The 12,413-nt window shown below is 33.8% G+C and overlaps 1 protein-coding gene and 1 pseudogene across 1 annotated transcript; one reads left to right on the top strand and one right to left on the bottom strand.

Moving 5' to 3' along the window:
- Positions 1-421: 421 nt before the first annotated feature.
- LOC133283799 (G-type lectin S-receptor-like serine/threonine-protein kinase At4g27290) lies at positions 422-3,700 on the bottom strand (annotated as a pseudogene).
- Positions 3,701-10,858: 7,158 nt separating this feature from the next.
- On the top strand, positions 10,859-11,434 carry LOC133283800 (protein FAR1-RELATED SEQUENCE 5-like). Its single transcript, XM_061480708.1, has one exon. It carries the CDS (start codon positions 10,859-10,861, stop codon positions 11,432-11,434), a length of 576 nt encoding a protein of 191 aa, XP_061336692.1.
- Positions 11,435-12,413: the final 979 nt, after the last annotated feature.

Genomic DNA, 12,413 nt, shown 5'->3' on the forward strand with positions numbered 1-12,413 from the left:
ACGAAGGAGGATGAGTAAAGGAGAGACGACGACCAACAATGGGTGAATGGCTCGATCATCGTGGAAACAAAATGAGTAAATGTGCAAATACATGATGTTAGGGTTTCCTGATGATGATTTCTGCTAGTGTTTAGGTGGGAAAGTGATTATCAAGTGCTTGGAACATGATTACGTAATGGGAAAATTGGTTAAAAAAAACAGCCACGTGATTTCAGCCTCACACTTTCCTTTCGTAGTTGAGAGAAAATCAAACGAAATGACTAAATTGCATACATTAGAAAGTTTGGGAATAGTGTTAAATGCATTTCGAGTCAGTCCACATGACCCATACCCTTACTTGGAAGCTGTTATGTACACCTTTACCTAAATTATTTATCCCATATTGGAAGGTTAATCCTTCTCATTTGCTTCTCTTCATATTCTATCTTGCCTCTAATATTGTGTTAGAAATTTCATTTGGCAAGAACATTGTGCAATTTGGCAACAAAGCCTTTCCCTCAGGTGTAACCTCTCTTTCGCTGTAAAAACAGGAACCTTTGGCTCAGGCAATAATTTCTCACCATTCAGCATTAGAACCACCGATGATATTTCTGGCCTATCTTCTGGTCTTTGTTGCATACATAAGAGACCCACTTGTATGCATCTTATGACTTCAGAAGGTGCACATCTTTCCCATAACATTTCATCCAATAGTTCCAGTTGCCTCCCTTCTGCCCATAGCCTCCAAGCCTAATAAAATTGGGGCAATCAAATTGATGCGTTAGAAGCAAGTCAATTCTAACTAGTCCATTAGGTAGTGAAGTCATTGTGCTTACATGTCCAAGAAGATTGTGGTAATATTCAGGGTCTGAAAATTCTCTGTTTTTCTTCCCACTTACTATTTCTATAACTATCACACCATAACTAAAGACATCTGATTTCATTGAGAAACGCCCGCGCACAGCATACTCGGGAGCAATGTAACCCTGAAAGTACAATTTTCAAACTAAAATAAGTGACAATGCAATAACTCCATAAACCTTAATAAGGAATTTAAACTCAAATAAGTGACAATGCAAAATTCCATAAACCTTAATAAGGAAGAAGCTTACTATGTTCCAGCCACCCTATTTGTTTTTGCCTCAACTTGATCTCCCAACAATGCTCGAGCCAGACCAAAGTCTAATATTTTCGGGTTCAAATCTGCATCTAGAAGAATATTGCTGGTTTTTAAATCTCTATGAATAATTCTTAGTCTAGAATCTTGATGAATATAAAGAAGTCCTCGAGCAATGCCACCGATAATGTTGAAACGTTTACGCCATTCTAGCATCTTCCTTGTAGTTTCATCTAGTCAAATAGGCATACATGTTAGGCATACTAAATGCAGTTTCCAAAATATCACAAATACAGAAAAGGAATAAGAACATTGCTAGAGATTATATAGAGTAAATTGTAAAGGCTCAAACCAAAAATAAAGTAGTCCAAGCTTTTGTTGGGCATGTATTCATAGATCAACATTATTTCTTCTCCTTGAATGCAATAACTGAAAAGCTTGACAAGGTTACGGTGCTGAAGTTTGGCAATCAACAACATTTCATTTTTGAACTCCTCCAACCCTTGACATGACTTTTTGAAAGCCTTTTCACAGCTAATTCTTGTCCATCTGCTAGTGTTCCCTGAAAATCATCTCTCAAAAGTTAGAATTATGTTAAAAAACAAAAATAGCAATTCTTGATCAATTTTTGTACAGTACCTTGTATACTAGTCCAAAGCCACCTTCACCCAGTTTGTTACTGCTTGAAAAGTTTCCAGTGGCTTTAGCTATGATTTGCAAATCAAATGTTGGAAGATCAGTGTCTTCCTTCCTCAGTATGTTTTCATATTGCTTCATGTAAATTATTCTTGCTACTCCTGAATTGTTGGAAGATAGCATTAGGTAAGTTTTATGACTTCCCTTTCCTTTCGTGTACCAGATGTTAAAACTATATTTGAGACAAAATTTACCTCGCTTTATATGTATTGTTACACAGACACATAGAGTTAATCCAGTAATAATCACGCCAACTGTGATCCCTACCAGCTTCTTCTTGTTACTATTGCCATTAATCGCCACATGATCTGACAGATTCAAGGCATGACTAATCACTAATTATTAGTACAACAACTCAATTGAAGCTGACATAAGTCATTAATTTCTGTAGACTAAGGGAGTGTATAGTCAAAGGAAATGTAACTTGAATTAGCCCATACTATGTGACGAAAATGGACAAAAGTCAGAAAATAAAAGCAGTATTTCCAAGCATCACTTATAACTTCCTAGGTGGTCATTAGAAAAATCTTGAAACCTCAGATATTACGCTGATTAATGAAATATAGTCAACCGGATATCAGAAAGTAAAGGCAATTAATTGAAGAAAGAAAAAAAAATTGGGTACCTAATTCAGAAGCAGGGACTCTGATATAAAGGTCTTGTCCCCAGTGAGAAAATTTCCTCATGTCAAGAAGTTCATCAAACCAAAGAAGACAACCACTTCCTCCATTACGGATATCCAAATTTGCATATGCTGTACATGAACAGTTTTTCAGACATGACTTCTGACATTCCTCAATGTTCTTGGTCTTACTAAACCATGATGAAGACGTGTCTGGCAATTTCATCTCACTGTATCTAGAGAACCCATCTGTGTTGCTTTTTTCACAATTAGATTTATTCCTTGGAACACAACTGTTAGCCCAATATGATATTTTCCATTGTTCTGGAAACTTTGGAACATATCCTTTTAGGCATTCACATGTTGGAAGGTTACCATCCATATTTCATATAGAATATGCACCACAAAAGGCATAATTTTCGCACTCATCTTCTTCCCCAGTTGAGATTACTTTCCAGCTGCTTGTTTGACTAGTCCAAACGGAAACCTGTCCATGGCCTATAGGGGTCAATTTATATATGGAGGTGATCGATCTATCTAGGATTTGGTACTCATAATACACTTGTTTTTCATTCAAAACAAACTCAAGTCTATATGGTTGTGTTAGTTGAGGATCTGGGTATCCAGTGAAACCAACCCCATTCCAAGACCCTATTCTAAATCTTTTTACAGACTTCTTGAACTTAAAAAGTTGTGGATACCCTTTAAGGTGAATTTTTAGAGAATACTCTCCCTTGGCTGGATCATTTGTACTTTTCCAAGATGATAGGAATATTTCTTGACCAGTTACTAAGTCCCATCCAAGCTTCATTCCTCCCATAAAAAATGTATCACAAGGATAATCAAAACTCTGCCACAAAAACTGACCCTTTTCAGAATCCTGCTCATTTTTCACTATAAGATTTCCAGAATCCAAGAGCTGTGCAATTGGGTTATTCACTGCTTTGCTTGACATATTGGACGACCAAACACTGTTGTTTGTGCCATTGAGAAGCACGAGAGACCCCTTTTCATTGAATTGAAAGACTCCTGAATTCTTTTGGAGAGGTGTTTCTCTATTGACCACCCACACAACTGTCAAAGCGGATACTCTCGTGTACCATACTCCCAAATATCGATTTGTTGAAGTTCCAAGGCTAAAAAAACCCGCTTCAAATGTTCCACTAGCTGAAACTAAAGTCTCACCATCTCGGATAGAATGACCTCGAAGCTTAATCTAGTGAAGTGGTGGTTCTAATATAAGAGAATAAGAAGAATCCAATGTGTAACATGATGAACTTGTCCATCTTTTTTTTTTCCTAAGCAATGACTCGTGAAACTACAATTTGGTAACTCTGACATCAAATAACATACACAAGACGCTCACTTTCCTTGTCTCTTCCTCTAGTAAAAACGTCAAAGAAGATGAGTTTGGTTCTGAAGCAGAGGAAGAAGGTGATGTGTGAGAAACAGAGTTAGAAACAAAGAAACAAAAACATCTGTTTGAATGCTTGATGGTTCGAGGTGGAACAAATGCGTTTATGTTGAACCATGTCAGCTTCCGTTCTTGTCAGCAAGTAGACTTTTTCTCTTGAGAGAGAGATCAGGAAAGTGAGCAAATCAATGACGCACGTCATTGTAACATATTAAAGAAAAAAAAAAGATGGCCTACTACTGACTAGAGTGTCACAATTTTTACAATTTTTTATCCAAATATCACGAGATAATATTTTTTAGTCTAAACTCTAAACCCAAATGCCACGTAACATATTTTTTATCACATTAACATGCGTTGAAGTTTATTATGATTGATAGCGATGGTTAATCATATGGTACGTTTCTATTAGTGTACATCATATCAAATTTGCTAACAAATTTTGTCTAATCAACTTTTTTTATGAAACTATATCACATGTCACGAAATCATAGGCTAACCAAGTTTATTATCAGTCTTAGAAAATTTCGACGTGTGACAGTCGGATAAAAATTACTATTTACGTGCCATTTGAATAAAAAAAATGTGGAACTTTAATTATTGTTTCCAAACATATAAATCAATTTGCTTGAGATGAATGGTGGAGAAAAAAAAAAAAGGTTGGCAGGCATGTGAGAAATGGTTTAATATTTAAATTAAGGGATTTGCATTTGTCATTTAACATGACACAATAAACTTTCCTACACACACAATATTTTGTGGGACCCACACTTTTTGAAGAAAAAAGAAAAAAAGAAATTTACAGCACGCAAAACGAATCTCTATAACATTACACAATCATTTTTCCTACAACATAACTCTTATAAAATTATGTTGTTCGAGTATTGTCTGCATACTTTAACTTAAATATTCATCATTATTGATTTTATGTTTTAATACACAAATATTTAATATATATTTAAATAAATTTATTTTATTTACAATAACATTATAGTGAAAACATCACTAAAATAATACTTAGTTAAAAGTGTTAAAACAGATTTCTAATATCAAAAAGTATAGTAAAATAATTTTTATTTAAATTTTAATAATTACATTATTTGACTTTATTTTATTCACTTTTAATAATATTTAAATTTTCCTTTTAGTTTGTTATACCTTATTTAAATGAAAAGGTCATTATAATTATTTTAACATATTAATTAAATTGTCTTAGGACATTATTTATAATTGTTATTTTTTATTTTTTTTTATTAAATAACTTGTAACTAAATTTTATTTACATTTTAAAAACCTTTCCTCAAATCGTTATATATTGTAACATCTCTGTCTCGAGCTGGTTCAATTAACGTATATACGATACTAAACAGAAACATCGAAAAACTTAACTTACGAAATACGAGCTAATTTTTTTTCTTTTTCTTTAATCTTTTTCACATGATATATCACATTACATACTTTTTCTAGTTTAATCCTTATTTGACGGAGACGAAAATCGGACAGAGTATCGTCTGTAAATTAGACAAATGGGGATTTGTGAATCCCACTCTCAAGATATCCTGATAGACAATTTATATAATCTAGGATTACAACAGTATCAGATATCCATATAGGACCATATACCCATCCATGGGCGCATGCAAAACTTGGCTCTGTGCCACTATGTCAAACAACATGCATATCCAACATGTAATCATATAACTGAATACTACATCATAATATAAACATGCCTGAATACCCAGATGTACATGCATCAAAGAGGAAAACATGTACAAAACATATACAGGCCATATACAGAATAACGGATCAGACATCATGATCCTCAAAACGAATGGAATACTGAAACACATAAATAATCCTTAAAATAATAATAGCATACTGCTACCCAAAATCCAATCTGCGAAGCACTCTATCCACGGGTCGTATCTCTACCCCGTGAAGGCTCACCGACAATCTGTGCACCTGAAATAATGTCCCTAAACGGGGTGAGATAACAAATCTCAATAAGCTCCAGGTTTATAGAGAATTCTCCATACCTTTGGGCCCACTCCTGCATGAAAGTCAGATACAGAGTATACAAAGCGTCATATAACAGATATCAGAACTGAACAAAACATATGTACATATCATATCAGAGGCGTGCACAGTCATTCCCAAAGGAGGACCCCAAGCGGAACCAGAACATATCAGAGGTGTACACAATCAGTCCCGAGAGAGGACCCTAGGCAGACATCAGTGTACAAACAAATCAATGGCCAGAGATCATTACAGAAATCACATCAGAACAAAACATATCATATTATCAAATAACTATATGAATGCATTTATACAAAGCATCAAATACAATCATACAATCCAACCATAGTCCACTAACCATGGTGGAGCACTCAAGTAGGAAAAGACTCCTTAAACATAGAGCTTACCTCTTGAAGCTTTACCAATTCACTTACTTGTAGCACAAGTTACTTATATAGCTCCAACAGGATTCAAACCCTCTCAGTCCCTAGGCACACCTAGAGGAGTAATCCAAAACAAAATCAATAAAATTATACAATGCCATGAATTTACATAAGGCATACATTTTATCGTTTACTTTCATTTCTTTACATTTATGCCAATTCTATGCCAATACACAAGTCAAGACCATCCTTTCATAAATTCCTTTATTAGATCATTTTAAGGATGATTACATGGACCACAAGTACCCTCATGGTTTCATACTCACATAGGGTCCTAAAATAACCCAACCAAGCTTCTAAAATACCATTTTATAATTTTAACATTTCCTAGCCCCACAAAGCCTACATGACCGAAGCCACATCAAGGAAAAACTAGGAATTTGCATCAAATAATTGACACAGCCAATAGTTCATAGAACCCACACTTGATCCCTAAGTTAACTAGGTATACTCTAAGAATTTTAAACATAATTCCTGCCCATTTTCTTCACAAAGCCGTGGGGTACACCTATAGGGAACCAGGACATTTTTCACCATTTCATAAGTCATTTTGTTTCATAACGATATCAATGAACCACATTGGAGTGCTAACACATCATCAAAACAAAATTTACACAATCATCCCCCATTGGAACCATGATGGCCGAAATATAATGTGGTGTTTTCCAAGGGATTTTCTTTTTGTAATCTCAATTTCACACTTAGTTCACAACTTACACTAACATAACAACCTTCACAAACCAAGCAATTAAATTTTGCACATCAAACCCTACTTACCCTAGCATGGCCAAATTATAGGGGAGCAAATACTATGGGATTTTCCTACATTACACTTGTTCACATACTTGTAGCTTATTATCACAACTAAAACAACCATAATCCATAATCAATTCAAATTTTGAACTCAAAGTTTCCCACCAAAATATGCTTCAAATTTTCAAAACTTAAATCATGAAAATGAAACCATGGAAATAGAGATTCATTACCTCTAATCCCTTACACAAAGCCTAGAGAACAACCTTCAAGCAAAGCTCCATCAAAAACTTCAATTTTCACACTTGATGAATAGTAACTCAAAAAAGGGGAACGGAAGAACTCCTAACACAAGAAATTTTAGCCCAAACCAAGTGGTGGAATGGATTCCTTGGGTGATTTACTATGAATTTTGTGTAATGCACTTAATGATTTGGTTGAAGATGGAAGGAGAAATCAAAGGAAAACAAAGTGGAAAACCTAGGCCCTTCAATGGTGAGAAGCTCGGCCATGGAGAGAGAGAAGGAGATAAATCTGAAATGAATAGTGCCATGATTTAGTGACTTGTACTTATATGCACATGTGGCATTTTACCGGTTGTTTTTCTCTCACTTAATTTCACTTAAATTGACTCAGAACTAACTTAAAGCTACAGACATATTTTTATTTTTCTAAACTTATTTACATTAATTTTTATTTTCTAGGGAACAATATTCTCAATTCACAGTATGGTTTCTGCACCGTTTTTTATGAAATGCACTGTGAATCTCTAACTGTGCACCGTCTGCATACGAAACTTAAAACTTATAAACTTATCATTCTTGGGTCTATTATGACTTGTTTGGCATATATTAGACTTTCTTATTCTTACTTCATCAATTATTTAGTTCTGGACTCTACCGGTTGCTTAAACAGCGGTACAAAATATCCGGCAGAAAACACTATTCATGAGATTTTCACGGAAAGTGCCAGACTATACAATTTTTTGTTCTGAACTCATATTTGGCAGCAGAATTGTCAAATTATGTCTCTAAATTCATTTTGCTCATTTTAAGCTCTGTCGGTTGATTCACAACAATGCAGATCACCCGACATAAAGCACTGTTCATGACCTAATCATGATTACAATCAAAATACTCGAAATCACGTTTTGAATCTAATTATGGCATTTAAATCCTTAAATTATATCTCTAATTAAGATCTACCAGTTGGGGTCATTATATATACTAACTTAAATTTCCATTTATTATGTTATTTTATATAATTTTATTAAAAGTTCGACATATCTTATATTAATATTATTAATGTAAATAATATATATATATATATATATATATATATGTATATCAACAATAAATTATACACAAAATAAAACTATAGTAATATGTAAATATTAATTTACTACAAAATTAGACTTTAGGGGCTGTTTGGTAGGAGGAAAAAAAATTGCCCAAGAAAAGAGGGTAGAGAAAATTATATGGCCATGTTTGGTAGGAGGAACAGTTGAAAGGGGTGTGAAAAAAAAAGATTCCCGTCTAATTGTTTTACACATAAACCATCACGTGAATTTTGCCATCGAATGGGTGGAATTTTTTTTTTGCTAAGCGGTGGTAAAGCTATAACACTTTTTGGTTGACGAAATTACCCTGCGCCTTTGTCTCAATATGTCAGGATCTTTCTTCTGCTTACGGAGGTCACCATTTTTGCTTGTTCATATCTGTATTTTGTGTTGCACATGCATATAAAGATCCTTACATATAAACGCTTTTTGTTCACATGTTGCATGCATTTTAACATCCCAGCTCTGTATTATTTATTTGTGCAATCGGAAACATACTCTGTGAATTTGTATTTACTTGTTTTTTTTCCACCGGTTTATTACAAATCTGATAAAATGATTTCGTTCATTATTAATTTATTTTATTTTTCAGTTCACTAGAAATGCGAAAAATTCCGTTGCAGATTTGTTGCATCTGTATAGGGGACATTCAATATTCAAAATGGTGAGCATTTTGATAATTTACATTTACTTTCCCATCAATATTTTATAATCATTCAAACATAACATCAATAAATTTCATTCAATTTTCCCAAAAATTTTAGCCTACCAAATATCTTTTTTAATTTATCTGGCAAAAAATTTTCTCCCTATATTCTGAGCAAATTTTTTTTCAAAAAAAAATTCCTCACGCCCTTTAGATAAGCTCACATGAATCTAGGGAAGTGAATGGAACGTACTGCAATATCCTTGCCATTGCCAAACTTATAATACTTTTTTCACAAACGTGCTTTGTCGTCATCAAGAAGTTGTTGGAACTTGGGAAGTCAGCATAACAATCAAAGAACATCCCGTCCTTGTGGAGACTGAGAAAATTTGAGGCGATCCCGGTTCATCTAAACATGCGGTGGTCCAGCCATTCAAAATATTACACATAGACTCATTAATCCACATCATTATAATTATTCATTAATATATTTTTATTTCATTTCCCTCCTTCTCTTTCGTTTTTTTTTTACTCCCGCCTCACTCTGCATATGACGTTTTCATTTCCTTCTTCATTCTTTCTCTTTTCACTCATTATTTTCTATTTCTTTCCATAGCTTGCAAGAAGTTCGTCGGAATCTGATCACTGTAATTTGATTGTCGTTTGCCAAAGCCTTTCCCATTATTGATATACTGCAATATTTTGAACCAGAGTTCCATCACTGATTCACCAGAATATTTTGTATAGAAGAGAAAGGTGCATGTTAGAGGTGTGTGACTTTTATATATAATGTGGGGGACTATTGTTTTTCATAAGCTTCGTTCAGTTTTGTAAAAATACAATGTGCATATTCTTCTTCTTGTTTCTATTATAAATTTGATTGTCATATGCTTGTGTTTTTTTTTAAAAAAAATTCAGTATGAACTTGAGTTTTCTGGTCATCTTTATGGTGTAAAATGAGCATCTTTTTGTAGGAATTTTGCAAATGGAGGAAATGGGAACTTCTGAAAAAGAAATGGATAATTTTATATATTCGGATTTATCTTCATTTGGTTCTGACAGTGAATATGACAATGAACAAATAGAGATGTCGGTGGTTATGAGTAAGGATCAAGATGGATATGAGCCAAAAATTGGAATGATGTTTTTAAATGAAGATGAATCTTATAAGTTTTATAATGGATATGCTAAATTGGTTGGTTTTACGGTGTGAAAATCAAAATATCGAAGATTGGCAGATGGAACCATAAGTCAGAGAACATATGTTTGTGGAAAAGAAGGATATAGAAAAATGAAGGACCCTTCACATGTGAACAAGAAAAATAGAAGAGAAACAAGAACGGGCTGTCAAGCTATGATACGTTTTAACATTGAGAATGATACTTGGATTGTTTCTAAGTTCATTGCGGATCATAATCATGATCTTGTGAAATCATTTGCACGAGCTATGTTAAGATCACAAAGGCATGTGGATGAAGCACAAGCTAATATGATTGAAGATATGGACAATGCTGGATTAAAACCATGTAGTGTGTATTCATATTTTGTTGAAGCTGCTGGAGGAGCTGAAAATGTTGGATTTTTAAAATCTGATTGTAATAATTTTTTACAAAGTAAAAGAAACAAGACTCTTGAAGCAGGAGATGCACAAAGTGTTATTAATCATTTTAAAAGTCTTCAAGCAAATGACTCATCCTTCTTCTATACAATGCAAGTAGATTGTGAAAATCGCATGACTAATTTTTTTGGAGTGATGGCATATCAAGAACAGATTATAATCACTTTGGGGATGTAGTCATTTTTGACACTACCTATAGAACAAACAAGTATAACATGGCATGTGCACCTTTCATTGGAGTAAATCATCATAAACAAAGTGTTTTGTTTGGTTGTGCTTTCTTATTGAATGAGACAACAGAGTCCTTTGTTTGGTTATTTGAATCATTTTTGGAAGCAATGGATGGGTTGCAACCTAAAACAATTTTCACTGATCAATGTCAAGCAATGGCCAACGCTATTAAAAGAGTTCTTCCTAAATCTCAACATCGACTTTGCTTGTGGCATATTGGCCAAAATGCTGCTAAGCATCTTTCTTATTACTTGAGAAAACCTGATTTTAAGGTTTTATTTAATAGGTGTCTCTACAATTGTGGATCAGAGCAAGAGTTTGAAGAGGTGTGGGCTCGTTTAGTCACAAAAGTTGATATTTCAAAATGCTCATGGTTGAAAAAAAATTATGAGTTACGAGCAAATTGGTGCCCAGCATTTAGTAAGAATTATTTCTCAGCTGTCATCTTATCAACACAAAGAAGTGAGAGTATGAATAATGTTTTTCGTACTGTCACTTGCAAGACAATGTCTCTAACTCAATTTGTACTTCGTTATGAAAAAGTTTTGCAGCGTAGATGATGGTCAGAATTGCAAAAAGACTTTGAGTGCAATCAATCCGCACCTCATAGAGTAAAAGAACTTGCAGGTATTAGAATTGTTTGAATCTTTATCTCTGACAACGAAAAAAAATGAATGAAAATGGTATGGATGATAAAATTTATTTTCTTATCTTACAGGTATGACTGAACAAGTTGCACGGGTATATACTCATGTTATTTTTGAAGAATTCTATGAAGAATTGTTTGGATCTTTATCTGTGGCAATTGAAAAAATCAATGAAAATGACACTTTGTTTTGTTACAAGTTAGTTAAATTTGGTGATGACAAACAGTATTTTGTGACATTTGAAACTGCAACTTGCTCTATTGAATGTACTTGTAAAAAGTTTGAATCAGTTGGCCTCTTATGTCTTCATGCACTGAAAGTCCTTAACTTTCACAATATTTTTGAAATACCTTCTCAATATATCTTGAAGAGGTGGACAAAAAATGCTAAAGATGGTTTTAGTATAAGCAGCAACAATGGCAACCAGGTTTGTGACAATCGTAAACAAGGAATTAATTTCCGTATGAGTCAAATAATGAAGAAAGCCATTTATTTTGCAACCAAAGGTGCATTGACAGATGAAACAACCAAAATGGCTGAAGATCACCTAGAGCATGGGATAAAAAGATTGGAAATGATTTTAAAAAATACTAGTGGCATGATTGATAAGACTGCAGTTGAATGTAAGACTAGTGGCGAAGAGATAGATGAGCATGATACATTAAATTCAAAAAAAGTCTTAGATCCGCATCGTGTTCGAGCAAGAGGAGTTACAAATGCTAGACTTAAAAGTCAGCTAGAAAAGAAAAGGTGCAAGAGACATCAATCACAAGCTCTTGGTAAATCTCAAGGTGCTAATACATTTAAACCTCTACGACATAATCATATTGATACAGGTACAATGAATAAATTAATTAGGATCATACTATTTATTTATTTATATGTGATGTTA

The sequence above is a fragment of the Gastrolobium bilobum genome, unplaced genomic scaffold (assembly GCF_033153095.1).
Source record: "Gastrolobium bilobum isolate Gb01-03AN ecotype WA unplaced genomic scaffold, APGP_CSIRO_Gbil_v1 utg2155, whole genome shotgun sequence".
Classification (NCBI taxonomy): domain Eukaryota; kingdom Viridiplantae; phylum Streptophyta; class Magnoliopsida; order Fabales; family Fabaceae; genus Gastrolobium; species Gastrolobium bilobum.

Excerpts from the sequence above, each read along its gene's own strand:
- LOC133283800 (XM_061480708.1), top strand. The coding sequence starts at position 10,859 with ATGGCATGTGCACCTTTCATTGGAGTAAATCATCATAAACAAAGTGTT.